Raw genomic sequence first — 20,998 nt, forward strand, 5'->3', positions numbered from 1 at the left:
AAACTTCAAAAGGTGGTCAAAGCAAGAAATTTACAAGACTGTCCAGTCATTTTGTCTTTATTCGTACACACTTTTGTAACATATTCAGAGGATAGTACATGAAAGAATACCAGCCCATCAAGTCCAGGATACAAGTAATACACACAGATGAAAGAGAAGACCATGCACACATTCCGTAGAATACACATGTTGCTGCCTTCTATTGATATTGTGATATTGAGATTTACCATTTCATACCACGGCCAAGGAAGCCTGAACCTCCAGCTTGTATATCCAGTCGTATGGATAAACTAAATCAAATGTTACTCAGTCTATGATATTGCGACCACATCTAATATGAGATAGTAACACTTGGTTAACTTCACATTTTGTTACTATACCTTCAAAATTATCTACTATCAATGCCATATCGGTGGAAAGCATTTTGTACATAAATATGTGGCAGGTCAGTCACTGATAAAATCAGATACTCCATGATAATTTCTCCTCAGCCCATCCCGATCAGCCTCCATGCTCAGCGCCTCTTGCTTCCACCGCCAGACAGCAGGGTGGCGATTCTGATGAAGATGTTGAGTGTGTCGATGTAGATCCTCAGAGAACTGGGACAACAACATAAGATTAAGAGCACAGTCAGTATCAGGAACACACAGCAGTTTTACACAAGGTAACAGTTACTCAAGCAACTGGATAGATTTTGAAAATGGTCAGACTTTTCAGGTAGCATCCACTACCTTTCATCAGTGACTGTGACTTAATACCACAGTGACTTCCAAAATCTATCACAGTCACTGATAAAAGGTAGTGGATGTTACCTGAAATGTCTGACCATTTCCAAAATTTATCCAGTTGCTTGAGTAACTGTTACCTTGCGTATCTTATTACCTGGATGTCTAATCCTCATCAAGGTCTCAACAGTTTTGATAGGGCAAAGTTGGAATGAACCGAGAAAGTAAGATTACTTAAAAAATATAACCTACTAGACTCTTTCTTAACATTCCTCCTACTGTCCTTGTCTCCATTCTTCCAGCTGAATATTTTGTAATGTTGAACTTTTTAAACATTTAAGGCAGGGCTGTCTGTAGCTTTAAATGTTTTTTCCATCCTACTCCTTGTTTGGGAGGCCATGCTGTTAATTTTCGTTGTTGAATCTGTCATTTTGAGCTTTCGTAAGTACATTTTCATCAATTTGATGTAACGAAGTCCAGCAATTTTTGGACTGAACGGGGTGAAATTTATGTCCATCCCAACAAGCAAAGTTCCAGGACAGAGCCGGTGAGACGGGTGTCCAGGCGATGGGTACAGCCCTGATTTGACTAAAAATTTTGAGATAACAAATGAACTTACGCATTGACGGGGTCGTATGGGCGAGCAGCGTAGAGTGGGTAGGTTTCTGCTTTCCTGATGATGTGCTGCGTGTCGTACAGCAGGAAGGCTCCAAACAGGATGAGTCCCCCGTACATGCTGATGGAGTACAGGCCCAGTCCCAGGGCTCCAGTCGGGGGGATGAACATGTTCCCTACACAAACACAGGCACACAGGTCAGTCCAGACACAAATCAGTCCTGACACAAACATAGGGACACAAGTCAGTCCTGACACAAACACAGGGATACAAGTGAGTGGAGAACAACATATGTTGTGGCTCCGAATGGCCAAGTGGTTAAGCTGGCAGACTCGAGATTGAAAGGTCACAGATTTGATTCCCGTCGTTCCTGGCTGGACATTGTACCTTTAGCTGATATGGTTGGGGAGGTAAAAGGTGATAAAAGAAGAAGAATGGGGTTTGCCTTCTAATACTGTGCCCTAGACCTCAAAAAGGCTATTGGACTACCTTTATCTTTAGTCTAGATGCAAAACTACAGTGTGGTAAACAGGTACTGTTTAAAAACATTCTTTTAAAGTTGATATACTGAGCCAAAGTTTGATTTTTTTTCCTTTGCAAAAACAAGGGATTTTGCATTCCACTTTAGTTTCAATTAATACTCCATACCTTATATTTCATACAAGGCAACCCTCTATTAATAAATTGAAAAGCTTTTACCTGCTGATACATTTGTAGACTATTTCAAACCTATTACTATTTTGACGTAACAACCACTTGTATGCCAACACAACAGGAAGGCAACTCATACCAGGGTACAAACATTGTGACAGTACTGGTTCAACATACTAACCGATGGAAGCCATGAAGACGACACCCAACCCAATGGCCAACGGTCCACCCATGTTCAGGAACTTCTCACTGGGAGCACACACTGCAACAGCTGACAGACCTGGAATGCAACAATATCAACTGTTACAAACTACACAATCTGCAACAAACTGGCCATGACTGTCAATTATGTGTTTGATACAATACATCTGAAGGTATTCAGCTATTCTATCTCATCATTAACCCTGGTAGACAGTGCAAGAAACTAAAAAAAGACAGTCCAGGACTCCAGGTAGTCTATCAATTATACAGTACAATCAATTATACTGTAAGTGTTTGGGATGTACATTCACAGCTTGAGGACTGTAAATGTTAAGTCAAACAGTCACAATCAGTATTCTGTACAGTGTTCTGTAAGTTACTCATTTGTGAAACGTCCTGACTGCTTATATTTCATAAAGAAGACATGCTCGCCTCAATTTTGGAGAGGATATCCCAGAGGATATCATCCATTCTGGTATAATCAAATCAACATGGCCTATTGCATAAGCATAGAATTTTTTGCCTGCAAAACTTTTGCCTGCAAAAGGTATTGTGTAACAATACTGCATAAGGAATATCAAGTGCATTGTAATTACATTGTGTTGCCATGCTTTAGATACAGAACAAATACAGTGTACCAATGCAAGATATCACAATACCCTAAAAAAGAGAATCAGCTCATCAAAACTTACCAACAGTTTAGTAATCTAGTTCAGTGGTGTCTCAATCACCTTGTATAACAACTAAGAGTTGGAATGCTTGCTACCTTACGTTTGTGTTGACACAATGACCAATGGCTATGTACAAGATTGGAGGCCCAGATAGGCATGCGTACTTCATTGAACCAAACCACGGGCTTTTTGGAGTGAGCAAACAGTTAGATACTCATTACCCTTTTAGTGGTCTAGATTGATTAATTTTTTCATCCAAGCGGAACATATGATGTGAAATAATCAACAGGGAGGTGCCAGAAAAGTCCCAGTATTGGTGGAAATGTGGATATAGAGAAGAGAATATCAACAAGAGCTTTGAGTAATCGTAACATCTAAATGCACAAGTTGATAAGTCCCAAAGAGGTTGGATATTCACTGTATCATGTGAAAGTTATTGATAGTATTTTTCACTGATGATTTCTTCTTGAACCTCAGAATACATTTACAGTGACTGTATATCGTTTTTTCTTGGTCTAATTATAGCTTAGTAGCTAGTTTTAAAACTGCAGATATGAGCATGGTTATTCTAAATTTCATACACAGCTGTAACAGATGATGTAGCAATGGAATACCTATTAAGTTGGAAAGCCTTGACAATGTGTGTTTTGTCCTCAGGATGAATGGAACAATAGGAAATGGCTAGTGAGTGTCAAGTATCCACACAGGGTGTTTTAACCAATCACAGCTTAACAATTAGCTATATAGACTATTGTCCTGGTCAGGTCACCAAAATGACCCTCTGACCAAGGTCGGGGATACACTAAAAATAACTGCTTGACCCAACCTACATTTTGGACAATTTTTTCATGCCAGGCTACTTTGTCCCTCCAAACGACACCGTCCACCAATAAGTGCTCTAGGTTCAACACTAAGTAACATAAACACTGTTTTATCACTGACAATGAATAATGACACTTTGTTCTGTTTTATCACTAATGAGTAATGACACTATGTTTTGAGAACTTTAGGTATAATGGATTACAGAAAATAAATGCATTGCTCAAATGGTTGATTGCAGTTCAAAAATCTGATAACACTGTCGAAGAACAGAAGTAGGTAATGCAATATTCATATTAGAAATAAAGAAGATTTTACAATAACCATATATTTGGTACGTCCTGCCTTGTTATCTGAGGACATAAGCAAGTTGAGGGAGTTATTAAGAGTCACAGTTAATTGGGATTGCATCTGACAATAAAACATAATGAAATGTGCATAGAGATGTCAAAACAGAAGAATCCTAACCTTACAACAGAACACACCTCTTCTGTTAGGGTAGGTCAACAAATTTGAATTTCAATACCCTTCGTAGTACCAGAATGTCTCTATTACATAAGTCTTGACCTGTCTACGTTTCTAAAACATAATGAGCAAATACATGAAACCTTCAACATATCAGAAAATATGCATATGTGTACTTTTTCAACCACACTGCAAACACTTAATTTCAAAGGTAAACTTGGACTTATGGACCCAACTGGAGTCAAGTATTCTGAATTTTTCACACTTTAACAGCACCACCTGTAGACATTAGTACAGAACTGCATGCAAGTTGGTCCTCCCCAAGTCGGTGAGGTACATTAAATAAGCAGGAATCAAATGCACCAGCTAATTATGAATGTCCTGCAAACATGACATATTTATCCAGTATGATATCGAGTATTGAACCATAGTATGTATGTTGCTGAGGGGAGAAGGTACAAGTGAGCAAAGGAAACTTGTATAGTTTTCAACATTATTATCTATACCCCAATAGACCAATCCTGTCTAACACCATATCGAACATATAGAAGACCCCTAGAACCCCTTGTTCTATTCAGAACACCTCCGTCAAAAATAGCGCTGGTAGGACAGAAATGGCACGTGTAAAGCAGATAACGTATATCTGTGACAGGTTTTCCACTATATTGGCTGAGTGCATGCTCAAGACAAAAAAGAATTGAAAAAGAAAATAGATTGGGCACTCAAGGAGAGGAAGCTTGTACCACATGCCAACTACTACAAAGTCCGCTAGCGCAGAGTTTCGCCTCTTCCGTTGCTGGCATGTGAAACTGATTAACTTGAAAGTGAACAGGGAAGTAAAAGAAGGCATTTTAATTCTTAGCTACTAAATATCATGTAGCTGTTGTGCATGCAGCCAATACAGTGGGAACCCTGTCTCAGATATTGCATTCTTATTTGGCCCGCTCTGAAAGGGTTTCAGAGCCACAAAAGCTAAACCAAAGTCAGTGGCATTATTCACAACCTAGCTGCGGCGACCATTTTTGGTCCGTCAAGCGCTGTTTTTGACGGAGGTGTTCGAAATAGAACAGTGGGCGTGGCTTTGGGATCGGTCTATTGTAATTGGCTTGACTTAGAATTAGACTACTTAGGAGCTCCCTGTCTCCCATGTTATACGACACATGAGACAGTTAGATAATTCCAGCAGGCTCGTTCGGCAGCCCGATGATGCTATCTCTCCACGTCCTTCCAGCTTTTAATTGGCTAGATAATATTGTTATCTGTATATACCTAAAACCTCTGTCAAAGTAGGGATGCCAGTTCAGAGGACAAACACAACTTACCTCCCACAATCCCGGCAGTGTACCACGCCGCCCGCATCAGGATAGGTCCCCCGATGAAGCACAGCGGGGCCACCACGGCACCCATCACCGCTGCATGGGTCAGCCAGGCCAGCTGCTTGGTGCCGAAGCCAGGAGAGTACGGAATGGAGTGGGTGATCATGTTGGTGCCGATGATCGCTGCAAACGTGGCTCCGATGGCCTGCAAGTGGCGTCAGGATTGTACAATTATCATGGACAGAAATACTTTGGAGCACAGCAAATATTCACTTTCCACATAGTTATTTACAGTCTTTGATTTTGTATACTGTAGCAAACATGGATAATTTGAATCCTTAAAATAAAAATGTTATGAACTGTAAGTTGTAGATAAATGAAATAAAGAATGTCAAATTCCATAGGGTGATATTTCGGTGGAATAAAACACCTGAGCTGCAGTGCAAAGTGAAGCAGGCAGAATTGCCCTGATCGAGGAAGGTGACAAACGGTCTTCAAAACCTTGGTTGTATTCAAAGAGTCTTTATTCAGTTGTAAATGATGTTTACCAGCCAGGAGTTCTTTGCGACCAGATTGAGCATGGTTGGGCTCCTGAAGACAGCCGCTGCTGTTGCTGCTGTCACAATGATCCCGCCGCCGAAGTACATGTAGGTGTCCCTGATCCTGGCCTTCACATAATCCTGCCACATCCTGCACAAAAAGCCAAGATTGTTGTTTTTTCAGCTCACAAATAGTTAGAAGCAACAAAAATCAAGTCTCTGATGGAGGATAGGGTACAGTGGAGGATGCTTTCTGGATTGGAATGAGCGGGAGCTTGACAAAAGTTAAGTACAGTAAGTCACAAACAAGTAGCCTACCTATAGGGTACATAGCGCGTAATTTGGAAAAGCTTTATCTGACATTTATCACTCGTGCAAAAACTGTTTACATATTGTAACTGGTTACTATAATCTCTTGCACTCAAACTTTCAAGCCATGCCTCATTGGTTTTGGAACATTTATTTTTCAGCATGCTCACAATCAAGCAGTCCACATGCAGAGTTCATAGCCTGTAATTTGGAAAAGCTTTCTTTCACGGGGGATAACGTACGTCACGGGATGGCCAGACACATTCGGTGGTCGCAGAGATCTATCAGCCGCAACGCGCAGACACATTCGACGCGCCGCGGAAAAATCAGCCGTCCGCGCGGACCTATCAGCCGCAACGCGCAGACAAATTCGACGCCGCGCGGACCTATCAGCCCTTCGCGAGGAAAACTCAGCCGTGGGACAGCGCCATCAGGTGTCTCACTACTGCCTTCAGAGAGCGCTGGAAAGGCCGCGCCAAGGTAGGTCCTCCACAATTTCCTTCTCTAGCGTCATATAGAGACATCGACTGGTAATCTAACTAGGCCTATCAGGTGCCAGACTATCTTAGGGTCATCCGGAGCCAGAAATAATCGGCAGGTCTTCAAATTAAGTCGAGATATAGGGAGAACAGTTCTCAATCGGTGACAGACCACATCGAAGTTATCAAGGTAAACAGTGGCTAATGCCGTATTTTGGGCCATTAGAAGCAAAGACATCGGCGGTTTTGACGTCTTTTAGTGTGATTGGGTGTCCAAAACAACGTAACATACTCTGGAATTGACATAATATGCCAACAGAGCGTAAATATGTGATAGAAGTGATACCGCTATATAACGCCCCCCTCCCCCATCCTTCAGTACGAACCACCATGTGTAGAAGTACTAGAACGATGTTGACATATCTTATAGCAGTATTAAAGCCATAAGAAGCGACACAGTTGTGGTCATTTAAATGAAGATGCATAGTCATCAAAGTTTATCCAGACAAAGGCATTCATCTTTGGAATTTGCATTTCAGCCATGGAGTTTGATGAGTAGGACAGGTTTGTGCATGTGACCACAAATGTAAAACCACCTGTTCCACCCTACAAGTCTAGCCTTCAGGAGGGAGATGAAGAACCACCTGACAAGCCATGCCTTGGGGAGGAACAGGGTACCTGGTCTTCAAGTAACAGCACCAGTGGATCCCGTTCAAACACCAGCACCAGTGGATCCAGTGAGGGTTCAGTGTCTTCGGAAGAGTCCAACGAGTCCGATGACCTACCTGGTGTGGTTTTGCCAGCTGAAGATGTAGAAAAGCATGTCTCCTCCCCCACACGCAGGACTACAGTGCAGTCTGTGTACACATGGCAAGTGCTAAGCGAACAGCGGTTCACTAGCTGAACACAAGCGTCGATGCCATGTGGCTGATAAAGGACCAGCAATTTAGTGTGGGCTGTGCAATAAAGACTTTATTTATGCTAGAGACTTTCAGGATCACTTAGTTGAATCATCTAAGGAGTGCTCAGTTTGTCAGAAAGAGTTCAAGTGAAGAAGCACATGATAGTGCACTCAGATTGGGATTTTTGTGACAAATGTGGAAAGTTCTTTAAGTCATAAAAAAAGAAGTCCTGAAACATCATCACAGAACCCATGACAATCCCAGAGTGAAGACGTTTGTCAGTGCTACAAGTGTGATTACAGGTTTCATAAAAAGGAAGAACTTATATGTAATCATGCAGTAATTCTGGTTCATATAATTATATTTGTTGTTTCACAAGAAGGTATACCTCGTGTATAATGCACCTGTACAGTGCCATATTTTCATCTGTAGTGTTGGGAAAATGACGGCGCCGAGCCTCGGTATTTGATTGGTTTTGACTTTGTTCTTCTTTTTTAAGAGTCAATATTTATAAACGATCAGAATACTTTAATTTGTAATCTATAGCAAGAAATTAAGCTACAGTGCAATATGATTACAACATACTAGTCATTTGCCAAGTGATGTATAACAAGATCAAGAACATGGTATTGCAATTCAGCAAATATATATTTTGTAAAGAACCAGAATAAACTTAGTTATACATACCTATATTTTGTGTGTCATTTTTGGATTAACATTTCAGGAAATACAGATGGTCAGTACAATGATGCAACGCTGAGATGGTCCATTACTTACATCTGTAAATATAACAACCTGACAAAGTATGGTCTTCATCTAATATCCTGCGCTATTTCAAATATACTGCATAGTACCAAAATGGATGAATAATCTACTCGATACATATCTCTATGAATAGAGATTTCTACGGCAAATATGGAGTTATTTGAATATTCCAGTTGTACATTGAATGATTTCCGTGGCTTAGTGCCTTTCGTATAAAGGGAGAGAAGCCCACAGTCCAGAAAAAGTGTCATTGACGCTAGCTTGAGTAGGAGTTGACCAGGAGAGTTGTGTTTCTTTCTGCCCGGGACTTGCTACAGTGCTGTCACCAATGCCAATGTTATCTTCTGTTACCCATACATCGTCAACTTCGCGTGTTTGCTTTCCAGGTGCCCGTTGCTTTGTTTCTACACCTTTTCCGCGGATATAGTGTCATCCTGAGTCGATGAGTCATTTCTGAAAAAGGTCAGGGTTGATTACTTGCAGTGACACATTATACCTGGGTAATAGTAGTAACAATATAATAAACAATCTTGCGAGAAACGTATGAGATGTTCGTTGAATCATCTAGATGAGGATAATCCCTTAAATTGACAGAAGGTATTCCTCGCATATCGCCAAAATCAATCGAGGCGACAAAAACACTATTGCCTGTTAATGCTTACTATACAACTACATGTATAAGATATGGGCCGTAACTTTACTAGAAAATGGGGAGGGGGGCGTTACATAGCGGTATCAATTCTATCACATATTTTCGCTCTGTGGGCATATTGCATCAATGCCAGAGTATGTTACGTTGTTCTGGACACCCAATCACACTAAAAGACGTCAAAACCGCCGATGCCTTTGCTTCTAATGGCCCAAAATACGGCATTAGCCACTGTTTACCTTGATAACTTCGATGTGGTCTGTCACCGATTGAGAACTGTTCTCCCTATATCTCGACTTAATTTGAAGACCTGCCGATTATTTCTGGCTCCGGATGACCCTAAGATAGTCTGGCACCTGATAGGCCTAGTTAGATTACCAGTCGATGTCTCTATATGACGCTAGAGAAGGAAATTGTGGAGGACCTACCTTGGCGCGGCCTTTCCAGCGCTCTCTGAAGGCAGTAGTGAGACACCTGATGGCGCTGTCCCACGGCTGAGTTTTCCTCGCGAAGGGCTGATAGGTCCGCGCGGCGTCGAATTTGTCTGCGCGTTGCGGCTGATAGGTCCGCGCGGACGGCTGATTTTTTCGCGGCGCGTCGAATGTGTCTGCGCGTTGCGGCTGATAGATCTCTGCGACCACCGAATGTGTCTGGCCATCCCGTGACGTACGTTATACCCCGTGTCTTTGAAATTTTTCATGATTGTGAAAACAGTTTACATGTTGTAGCTGGTATCTCTTAACCATAACTTTCAAGCCATGCCTCAAACACCAGTGAAGCTGTGGTCTTTTATTTAGTTTCTCTAAAGATTGTTAGCCTGGTAATCACTGCAGGGCTCGATACCAGGCAGAATACCAAAGCTGTATACGGCTGAATACCTGGCTAGAAGATTGTGTGACTACAGAGCATACATATAACCTTTGCTGGAGTAATCCAGACACAACAATACTTACACAGACTTCTCCAGTGCCCCTGGCTCACTGGACAGTCCCAGTCCATAGTAACACAGGGCACCAATGCCGAACAGTGCTGCTCCTGCTGCTGCACCCTGACCAATGGAAATCGCTGCAAAATGTTCAAATTCAGATTATTTTTTTTTCTTAATCCATGCATATACTGAAGCATTGAGTAGACTGATCAAGAATGGTACAAAAACAACTGTAAAACAGTTCATGTAATGAGAAATAAGCAAAATATCACAAACCAACTTTACCACAAGAAACAATTGCAATATCTTATCTATACTCAGAGACAGAGTCAGACATGCATGTGTTTACACATCCAGCCAAACAAAATGAAAACAAGGGTTAACACCATATGTGTCTAACTTCAAGTTCAAACACAGACAGTTATCAGTCAGCCTCCCAGTATGTTATATTTAATCGATAAAGTGAATTTGTTTTGATGGTGTCTACCATAAGATTTTAGCTTACTTGTAAACTTTTGAAAAAGGATAAGTGGATTAGCTGAAGTGCTTATCAAGATTTTGTCAAAATAACACTATCCAAACTCAGTATGTCTGCGAGTTGGTTCAATAAAGATTGAATTCAATTGAAGTATCAATAAAAAAAAAAGATCCATTGAAATTAAGACCCTCACCTGCCATACCACGTGCTACAGATGTAGTGCCGTCCACCTCTCTTGCACCCACCCGCGACTTGAATGCTCGCGCCCGAGTGGCCATGCTTTGGGACCGTAAGGTAAACGGTGAGCCAGTGAAAAATCTGAGTCCTGCTGAGCGGAGAGGGGTTGCCTGGGCCACCCTGGAAGGGATCTGTGTGGCCAGCCGCCCCAGGGGCATGACTGCCAGTCTAGTCACCAGCATGTCTGAATCTGATCTGTCTTACCTGAAGACATGTAGAGGAAGAAACTTTTCAGAGACATTCAAGCTTATATTGTATGTATAATTATTCATATACCAAACAAAGACTTTTTTAAATGGCCCTTAGCAGTTCATGTGCATAATCATCATTATTTTGAAATGAGTAATGTTGCAGTTATCAACATTTAACGTTACATAACCATAATGTACAAATAGTAACAGCACTAAGAATTTTTCCCACTATACCGAATGAAATTTTGGTTGTCAGTGCCCCCCTCCCCATATGCGCAAATCGACAGTCTACCAAATTTATGTCAACAACATACTTTAACGTACGCTTTGTCTCCCTCATATGAAACATGTAAGTTGTTGTTATACTGATGTCTTGAACATATGTCTTTAGAATCTACCTAATAGATAAAGCGTATTTTGATCCGGGTCAGATCTGCTGCGTAATAACCTAAAGCCATGTTGCTTCATGATCACTCACCGTCCGCCTGATCTTACGCTCCTTTTTTCCACTTTTCCTCCTCCCTGGCCTTTTCAACGCTCCTGACGTTAATGTCAACAAAATTATGAATAGATCACTTCCAAAACGAAGCGAGATACTCAACGATACACTTTGAATCAACTTCAGTCTTACACAACTTCTCTCTTCGCAAGGACACCTACTCTCGTTCTCTCGGCTTCTAGAATGGTCTCTTACATCAGTGTTTACGCATTTGTCATGTAACGTTACATTGCGTCATGCCATGACGCGCTTCCTTTTACGACCTTCATTTGGTAAACGTTTGTTTATTTCATACAAAAGAAATACAATGCATTAGTATCCTGATTGACTTTAAAGTCATCAAATAAGCACACTTTCTTTCTCCAAGAGTTTGCTCATATAATTTTTCAAGCCTGTCACTAGGAGGCGCTGGTGCACGGAAAGTTTTTTTTGGTGGTGCGAGACCACAATTTAATCTCGTACACATGGCATTTGGCACTGATGACACTCGTGCCCAGGACAGTATGGACAAGACCGGGGTCTATCTCCAAGCAGATGTTTGGTTGGAAGTTCCTATTACATTTTCTGGCTGTCGGCTGGCTTTTCTGACACCCAAGATTTTCTAGCAGCAGTCAGTGGCAAGAATATTACAATGTTCTACCAGTTTGAACACGCTCACTCGCCTGATCGGCTCTGGACAGTTCTAGGATCTTCTAGTGCACCTTCAAGCATGACTGTAGACCTGGCCTGGTCTCCCGTGACTCAAAGTGCAGGATACTGACTGCCCTTGAACTGATAACGTAAACTTTCAATGGTAACGCTTTGCAATATAATGGTTACATGTCATACATTGTTCTGTTATGTGATAATCGCAGCAATAATCCCAGACAAACATATTTCACTGACAACATAGTGATTGATAACAATATTATTGCACAAATGAAACGTGTAAAACATTACGCCCGCAGTTGTAGTCATGAAGCACATAACTGCAATGGCCAGGCATTTTGCTAAGTCCCTTGATCAGTATTTGCCTCAGTCTGCTAATCAGCATCATGAGAAGACAGCTATCATGATAGAGCCACTGCTAGACAAGTTCAGCATTATATGATCATAGTAGCACTCATCTAATTCTGTAATGTCGAATACACAATTGATCATTGCGATTAGCTTCAAGTCCTTATAACGGGTCCTTGCTGAAATTCAATCGTTTTTTTGCCCCTGTGTCGTTTTTCTCTATTCTGAGTATCTATGTTCTAAATAGAAACTCATCCTTAGCTTAAAATTCCTATCATTTTCCCAGCCATTGCTTTAATTGTGATGAACCAAGTCAACATCAGTAATCGTCCACTAAAGCTATTTTTTGCTCGTTTATGTAATCTGCAAGTATTTTTCCCCTTTTCTCGAGTACATGGACATATTCGGTCAGGTTTTCTCGATCTTGTGTTTTCCAGAAGACCCTGTCCACCTGTAAGGACCGCAACAGCAGCTCACCTAACCGTCCAGACTTCAACACCTCAACGGCTTTGCGTGGAACCCTGCAGAAAAGAATAATAGATTAAGTGCTACAGTGCACAATTTTGGGTTCTTAAATTAATTAGCCTTCATAGATCAGGCTTCAGAGGCGAGCGGAAAGAGTAGACATCGACCAAATAGACAGATAACATGCCAAAGGAGTGTGTCCGCTAAAGAGTACAGTTTGCCGCGGTGGTTTTTCCCTCACAGAAAGTCGATGTTGTTCAGATCATCATCAATCAAAAGCCTTGTGTATGTATCAATTCTCAGGCAGATCTACCTGTGGCAAGACAGTATCCAAAGGGCCAAAACAGTCTCCATCCAACTGGCGACCGGTGGCCAGTTGGATACTGTCTTGTCTTCGGTGATCTGCTTGGAGATGACGTTACCGGGCAGTTGTGTTTTTTTTTTAATTCAAACGAATATCTTTTCTGCTCCGTTATAAATGGATTAGCCATCACGTACTCGTCAATCCCAGCAAGTAGTCGGAAGTCTAAGTTGTCCTCAGCCCGTTCCGGAACCCCTGCGTTATCCAGAAACACCAGTCTAGTCGGGTCATTCCTGGTGCTGAAGATGTGTACCAGCATCAGCTGCGCGTCCGGGTTGTCGCAGTCTGCGTTCCGTCCGTCGAACAGACACTTGTCCTGTTCTGTTGGCCTGAACCCGCAGCAGTTCCGGTCGAGGCGGTCATAGACCTGCAGAGGAAATCAGAAATCACCAGGCTGACTCCTCAAGAAAACTACAACGGGTGGGAATCGTTTTTAACTCGGAAGACATGTAACATGTACTTATTCCCATACATGTATATGCTAACTAGGGTCACGGCAACGGGGTATTTACTTGTATGTGTACAATTATGTCAATGAGTAATCTCTGAGCGCCGACTTTGTTTAACTTTCTTTGCGTAATCAAGAAAGGTTGTTCATTTCTACTTAATTGGCCACTGACAAGAAACGTACGTCATAAAGAAAGGGAGCGAGAAATCAAAAGACGCACTTGACGTTAAAATGTCACCTTGCGACACATAGTGGCATTGCACAGTGCGACATGCAGACATTTCAATTCAACAGGTGTCTAAAGTACACACTGTCGTCAAATACGGCATGAACACCAGCCCAGCTTGAGAACACGCATTTTACACGTGTTTGTGCATGCTGGTAGACCATAGATTGAGGTGCTACAGCATAGTACTTTCATGCCTTCTACCAAGGAAAGACACGTGTAGCGGCATGCAGATGGGGGTTAATGTGAACTCATAACAAAACAGAGTTTGATATCCTACATGTACAATCCGTAATCCGACTACATGTAACTTGCAGGAATGGATCAGGAATTCGAAGAACTTTCATAATCATAAGTTTAAACGATTGGGGGGCGGTGTCAAATACGCCATGAAACCCCCTTTTCGCGACTGAAAGTTGTTTTCAATGATCATTTCTTTTCCGTCAATGAATACATGCAAGCCAAGTCTCACCTGAAGGAGGAAGTCAAAAATGGCGAGGCGTGCCCACTCCAAGTGCACCACGAAGCACTTCTCCCATGGCCGGGGTTCCCTACCGTCAGCCCAGCACCGACTCCTCAGGATAGACTGATATGTCTGCCAGTCCAGCTCAAAGGAGTTCTGGTCCTCTTGAAACCCTCCGCCGTGAAGAAGGTTCGGATCCCACCATATCAGCGGCCTCGCCCGGCCGTCCTCGTACCGGATCCCGAGATAACCCTGTCCGGTGAAGGCGCGCGCCACCGCCGGGAGGGTACGGTTCAGCCCCAGCACTCTGTCGAGATGGTACGCCACGACTTCGAACATGTCCCGGTAGCTCTTCAGAACAGCGCACTGGTCGGTGCAGACAGCCAGATGATCTTTCGTGATGGGTTGGGTTTTGAAATTGCCGTGTTTATCGAAAACGATCTTGTCTACATTGGGATGGTGCGGTATGGTCTCGAGATGGGAGATGTTCCAAGTCGCCAGATGGAACATCTTGTCGATGTCGGCTTTGCTGAACCATTTCGGAGCCCGACTCTGCTGTATAGGCGAATGGTGGGACTTTTTTCGTAATCTTTTTGAATCTGACAGTCCGTTTGACTTAGACGCATCTTTCTGTTGAGGGAAGTCTTCTGATTTAGTAACCGTGTCTTTGTCTTCGTGGGGAACTTTCTCGTCAAGTCTTGATGTAGTTTCTTCGACGATGACAGGTGTTTTAGTCGACTCAGAGTGGTCGGATTGTATACTGTCTGGCACATCGGGTTTTAGGCGTGTTTCTTCCTCACCACGACTATTCTCATCACTAGAATATTTTACACTTAAAGGATTAGAAACCATCTGCTGTTTCTTATAGACGTGATTGTTTAAATACCCTGGTAAACGGAGAGAGGTGTCTCTGTTCTTAATGCCGAACGAATAACTTGCGAAGAGGAAAAATCCGCAGAACGACATTATGGCGATTCCTGCAGCCATCTTTACTGCCCCGCCCGTACAAGACAAAGCCATTATTCGCTCTTTGTACCTAACTAGATATTCGAAACTCGTTTTCTTTCTTGAACATGTACAGTTTATAGAACTGTTAATTTCCCAGCGTCTATCATGAATTCTGGGGGGAGGACAGGTGGACCTGCATTGTTGGTCTTTTCAAACATGCATGACTCTGTGGAAAACAAAAAGAAAGGTTATGACATCTCCGATACAATTTACAACATACAATTTACAACATCTCGATATAAAACAGAACGTTCAGTGAAATCATTTTGTTTTTCACATAAGTGCCATGAAGGATGGATTTGGTGTACTAATTCACTTTCATCTGTAGAACTGTTGAATTGAACCAGGTGGCCATGGCAAATCAAACCACGAAGGTTTATCTACTTCATTTCGCGGTGCGGTGTGTAGGACGCGCGGCCCTGACCACGCCAGTCAATAGATCAAACAAAGACAATCACGTTTATTTTTGTTAATGATGTCTAAATAGGATTCTCAGGACCATATAACTTATAAGCAGCAATTTACGTTGTATGAAGTGCTCACTTCTGTATAATAACGGTTTGGATTGACGAGTATGGCATCCTCCATTCTATACATGGATCTTCCTTTCGCTGTTTTTGTTATAAACCAACCTATACCAACAAAATTGAATAACTTACTTAATGGGACAAGAAAATGGCGTCTCTTCAGTTGACATACCGCTCAACAGATGATTATCATTGTTTGGAGGAAAACCTAAAGACAAAAGTGACCAGTGTAGTTGAAGGGCCTTGACTTCAACCGTGATTACAGAAATACTACGAGAAGTATTACAAAGTATCAGAATCAAAGTGCCCCAAAAGCAGTGGGTGTCACATAAAAGTACTAGTATATCATTCCATATTTTATCGCGAACGCTTGAGAACTGACACCCGGATCGTATTTAGGTGTACGTTAAATTTACGCAAGTAGGTTCAATATGATCGAACCTCCACGAACCTCATTGCTGTACATGTAAACGTAACCTGGTCCCCAGTCTCTATGGGTTGGCTTAGGAGTGTTTTACCGGCCCAGCCTGCTATGCATTGGTAGTTTCTGTCAGCCTGTCCTCTTAGCTGGCATATAGAGTAATCGCCTCCTCGTAGTTTCAAGCCAAGCCCGTAAAACCACCCCCGAGCGGGCTAATCTGTCTGGGCGGGCGGGTACCGCTCCCAGCGCCGTAGAGATACCGGGAGCTCCCGATGGTATTGTTACCAGGCTATGGTATACGTTCTGCTCCAAACTACAGTTTAAGGTGGACGAGTATGGACACATCGTCACTGATGAGCCCGGGGTTGATTGGTAACGGGTCTTTACATGACGTAATCAATGTACCCTCTTTGTATCATGAAACGCGTGTCAAGCTAGGCTAAACTGTTTGCTATTTTAGACCTAGCCACTTGCGGGAGGACTCAACGGAGCCACGGACTGTAGACGTCTGTTACAAATGTGCGTTTGTGAAGAAATTTCTAAACGTTCTTACCTGGCAATGAGAATGTACCCAGTTGCTTTCAAGCCCAGTGTCATCGGTCAGTGTTCTACAAAAACCCTGCTTGCAGTGTGCCAGCAGACAATGGGCAAAACGCCGAACGTGCATTCTTTGTTTGCCTGCATCACTCACTTACTTATTGGTTACTTAGAGTTAATAGTTAACTAGGATATCCCAGCCTGTTAGTATTGCTAAGTAATACTAGTATTACTATCAAACAGTCTGTGATGTCCTAGTTAACTACAGTAACTCCAATCTGGGTGAGCTTGGGTCAAAGGTTTTAGCATGTCTCTAGATTACATGTATGTGCACCCTCAAATGTAAATCCCAGCAATAGGACGGTAATTTTCTGTGTTAAGATTGCATATGTACACCACATGTATGTTTTATAATGAGAAAAATAACGCAGATAGGCATTGATTTACAACATTGTGCTTTCTTAAAGAAGAAAGGATACCGTTAACCAGTACAAAACAGAAAACTGGAACTGTGCAGAGTCTGCTGACCTCTATTTACTGACAGCAGTTGGCCTAAAAAGGCAACATTTGTATAATATATCAATGAGTTTTAATGTTCCGAACCAGCTATGCCACAGTAAACCCATCTCCCATAATGTATGGCAAACAAATGAGGTTTTCCAAAAGTTTATTCAACTTAAAGTAGTATTCATTCAGTCATGAACATGTATACTGTCTGGAAGAAAGAATGTCACTAGACAGTACGAAACAGAAAACTTGCCTCACATCTATTTCCTGACAGCTGTTGGTATAAGTGTACAAAGTCAATGCTAACAGTTGCCAATCTCTCAAGGACTGCCCAAAAGACCATTGGAGATTACCTAGAGACCATTATTCTATGATAGTCAGTTGTAACATATGGTATTCCAACCAGGTAGACACTTCTTGAGTACTTTACAGGTTTGTGCCACATGACAAACCATACTGTCAAACCTTGTCTCATACAGCATAACTGGGTATGGAGACCCTTTTTGTAATGGTACTATAGTATACGTGTGAATGTAGATATATAAGTTATAACTACACCCAGATCACTACATGAGACAACGGTTAATAGTTAAGTTAGCTTCTGTGGAACAGACCTCTTTTTCATTACATTTTTGGGACACATTTTCACTATTTTTTACCGACACATTTGTGTTTCCCCATTAAAGGTTAACGATTCATGAAACTTTATTGAATGAAACAAGAAGACATTGCAATCAATTTGTACTTTGTTTTATGTGATTCTTGCTTGCTTAATTCTTTCTTGAATTTACACCCTGAGATGATGGAGTTTGACAAATTGACTGCTTTGTCTGGACAGTATAACTTCTCACAGAATACACTGGAAATGGTCATCATATGGGCGAATTAGGCTTTTTTGATGGGCATGTACTTTCAGGCTTTAAAATCATTCTACAATTACATAGTTTCAGACTGTTTCATACAGATTTGTCCATGCTTTGAAGTTCAAATGATACTCTGTAAAATTTTGAGGTATTTTCTCAAATATTTATCAATTATCAAGTGATGCTTATGATTCATGAATGAAATTCACAATTTGTGACTCTTGTGAATAGCAGCATTATTTTAGAATTTTCATCTGTACACCTTCACAGCCAACATGAAACAGATAAATTGCTAAGACACAACAAAATTGATGCCAAGTTCTTTTTTCATTTTCTCCCTCTCATCATGTGTTGGCATTGGGGGCTTGATCCCACGTCGTATCCTTTCTCTCATAACAGCATGCTGCAGGAAAAAACAAGAGGAGAGCAGTTAGATGTAGGCATCTTTTAATGTGAGACAAATGAAAGACTACTTGTGTGTGTGTGCATATGTGTGTGTGTGTGTGTGCCGTGTATGTGTGTTTGTGTGTTTGTGTATGCATGTGTGTGTGTGTGTGTGGAGGGGGGTGCTAACATGTGTGTAATATGTAAGGTACAGAATATGTAGATCTTAGCCTGGAATCCAAACCTATCATAGCTCCCGAGTCTCCTCTCCGCAAATAGACTTGGGAGCTATAATAGTTTTGGATTCCAGGCTATGTAGATCTATCTGGTATCTAGTACAATGTATACGGTATACAAAACACTGTGACATATCACACATGTTGCTTGTTTTTCGTTCTAAGCTACATATACACATGTAGCATGAAAGGTTGGTTCCTTAGCTGAAAAAGTATATATATAATTATAAACGATACAATAATACATATTAGTGCATACATTTTGGTGCTCTGCAATACAATATATAGTTCCATGAAGGCACCTGGCTGTTATGATTTTTTTTATGATCTACATGTGATCAAGATTGGTAGTGCATTACCTGAACAATTAATTACCTAATAAATGCATACATACCCAATATTTCTTACAAGTCTTGTAAGCTTCAAAGTGTGAGTTGCAGAGTTCTCTCTTGCTGTAATTCTCCTCTATACACTGCAATGAGGATTTTGATTCCTGAAATTGTGAAAACAAAAGAAATCAGACTGGCATCAAATTCAATATGCACTTATTATATAGTGTGTATTTCACCAGGTCAGATTGTCAAACCTGTCTGTGAAAATGTCTTTCTGCACCATACTGCAGCTATAGACATCTAACCTAGGAGGACAGGTTATAACCTCCTTGATCTAACCATAACATAATGGTAAGTGATACATTGCTAGGCAAGATGGTGGTAAGTAACGGGTGATTGTCAAATCATCACTGGACAATTATCAAGACTATTCAAGTAATTAGCGAGTGACTGAAAAAAGGCTGGACAGAAACCAAGAGAACTGCTTGGACAAAAGACAAGGTAAAAGAGGTGAAAACAATTCAGCTGGATGCTAATTAGTAACTTTGTTGATTGTTGATGAGGTACCATTTGCTACCAAATTTGCATTGGTTATGGGGTTTGGCAGCAGGGAGAAGCTTACAGCAGTCACTGGTAGACAATGCTAGACGACTTCAAACAGCTCCTACACATGGAGTTAACTTTCAACATGGTGGTCTAAAATTTGTATTCAAAACTCCTTGCTTTCATAAAGTTTCATTGACAGTCAAACTTACATGAGGGGGTCTTACATTGTTGTGAGAGTTTGAAGCTACTTGGCAAAATACTATATCCATACATCTTCTTTAATCTGTTACGAAAGGGACACTGTTCCAAACGTGACCCAGATATTTGCTACCTTGTAAATCATAATTCAAGTAAGAGATTACCTGAGATTATCAGTGGAACATCTTTACATTATATTAGTAACCTATTTACAGTAAAATAAAGTTTCAAAAGTTCTTCGAACCGACCATACCAAGCAGCATGTGCACTTATAATGTAGATTCAGAAGAAATTTTAAAATATTACTGTAGGTTAGAACTGATAACCCAAACTGATTCCCCGGTGCAGTGTCCTGACTGCAGCCCTCCCCCGTGGCGTGGCCCCTTGCCCTTGGGTGTCCAAAGTTTTGAAAGGTCTAAAAACGAGCTGACAACGACATGGTGGATCATCTCAAGTGATCAAATGCATCAATAAAAAACGTTCTAGTGCTCTTGTATCGATACATGATCGTTCTCTAAATTGAGATTTGCGTTAAGTGGTGATAAAGCAAAAGATAAGTTGCAGAACAGTCTGTTTCAACCCACAAGCTCACATATACTTTACCTCCAAACACGGGTTGTTGTCGACTTCGACATGTCGGTTCCACTTGTGGTTGTTCCACAGTTTCTTTCCCTTCTTTGTCTCCTTCTCTAACTGTTTTCTTTCCCTTTCCTCGGTGTCCATGTCGAAAATTAGTTAAAAGTTGTGCAAACCTCACACATCGACTCGTTTCCCGCTAAGGTCAATTTGGAACCCTTAGAGGGCTTTACAGGTCGATTTTGATGTGCCTGTTGCATGCGAAGTTAAAAGAGTGCCTGTAATCTTTGCTACTTTATGTTATAAGTTTTGAAACAAATGCTCAATTTCCTTTGTGGAAGTATTCTTGATAATTGCATGATTATTTACTTTTTACCCTTATTCTTGATTTTAGTTGACGGTAGTTGTTAGTCTGTAGCTGCAGTGCGGCACTAAACAGCGAAAATCACTGGACAGCCGGTAAA

At 41.4% G+C, this 20,998-nt stretch overlaps 3 protein-coding genes and 3 long non-coding RNA genes across 6 annotated transcripts; 2 read left to right on the top strand and 4 right to left on the bottom strand.

Annotated features, from left to right (window-relative positions):
- Window positions 1-41: 41 nt before the first annotated feature.
- On the bottom strand, window positions 42-11,616 carry LOC136428168 (growth hormone-inducible transmembrane protein-like). Its single transcript, XM_066417504.1, has 8 exons — window positions 11,420-11,616; window positions 10,707-10,954; window positions 10,061-10,172; window positions 6,013-6,154; window positions 5,471-5,669; window positions 2,174-2,272; window positions 1,345-1,516; window positions 42-599 (listed from the first exon to the last, which is right to left on the bottom strand). The coding sequence occupies exons 2-8, from the start codon at window positions 10,930-10,932 to the stop codon at window positions 515-517; spliced, it is 1,035 nt and encodes a 344-aa protein (XP_066273601.1). The 5' UTR covers window positions 10,933-10,954; window positions 11,420-11,616; the 3' UTR covers window positions 42-514.
- Window positions 1,433-3,923, top strand: LOC136428175 (uncharacterized). The gene is made up of 2 exons (XR_010754588.1): window positions 1,433-1,538; window positions 2,117-3,923. It is a non-coding gene; the product is annotated as an uncharacterized lncRNA (long non-coding RNA).
- Window positions 6,540-8,383, top strand: LOC136428174 (uncharacterized). Its single transcript, XR_010754587.1, has 2 exons — window positions 6,540-6,792; window positions 7,331-8,383. It is a non-coding gene; the product is annotated as an uncharacterized lncRNA (long non-coding RNA).
- LOC136428173 (uncharacterized) lies at window positions 8,158-9,793 on the bottom strand. Its single transcript, XR_010754586.1, has 2 exons — window positions 9,536-9,793; window positions 8,158-8,911 (listed from the first exon to the last, which is right to left on the bottom strand). It is a non-coding gene; the product is annotated as an uncharacterized lncRNA (long non-coding RNA).
- A 713-nt stretch (window positions 11,617-12,329) lies between the features above and the next one.
- LOC136428165 (Golgi-associated kinase 1B-like) lies at window positions 12,330-17,086 on the bottom strand. The gene is made up of 4 exons (XM_066417497.1): window positions 16,909-17,086; window positions 14,409-15,573; window positions 13,400-13,629; window positions 12,330-12,957 (listed from the first exon to the last, which is right to left on the bottom strand). The coding sequence occupies exons 2-4, from the start codon at window positions 15,417-15,419 to the stop codon at window positions 12,756-12,758; spliced, it is 1,443 nt and encodes a 480-aa protein (XP_066273594.1). The 5' UTR covers window positions 15,420-15,573; window positions 16,909-17,086; the 3' UTR covers window positions 12,330-12,755.
- Window positions 17,087-17,542: 456 nt separating this feature from the next.
- On the bottom strand, window positions 17,543-20,785 carry LOC136428171 (coiled-coil-helix-coiled-coil-helix domain-containing protein 7-like). Its single transcript, XM_066417507.1, has 3 exons — window positions 20,562-20,785; window positions 19,277-19,375; window positions 17,543-18,665 (listed from the first exon to the last, which is right to left on the bottom strand). Exons 1-3 carry the CDS (start codon window positions 20,679-20,681, stop codon window positions 18,555-18,557), a joined length of 330 nt encoding a protein of 109 aa, XP_066273604.1. The 5' UTR covers window positions 20,682-20,785; the 3' UTR covers window positions 17,543-18,554.
- Between the last annotated feature and the right edge of the window lie 213 nt (window positions 20,786-20,998).

The sequence above is a fragment of the Branchiostoma lanceolatum genome, chromosome 2 (assembly GCF_035083965.1).
Source record: "Branchiostoma lanceolatum isolate klBraLanc5 chromosome 2, klBraLanc5.hap2, whole genome shotgun sequence".
NCBI classification, from domain to species: domain Eukaryota; kingdom Metazoa; phylum Chordata; class Leptocardii; order Amphioxiformes; family Branchiostomatidae; genus Branchiostoma; species Branchiostoma lanceolatum.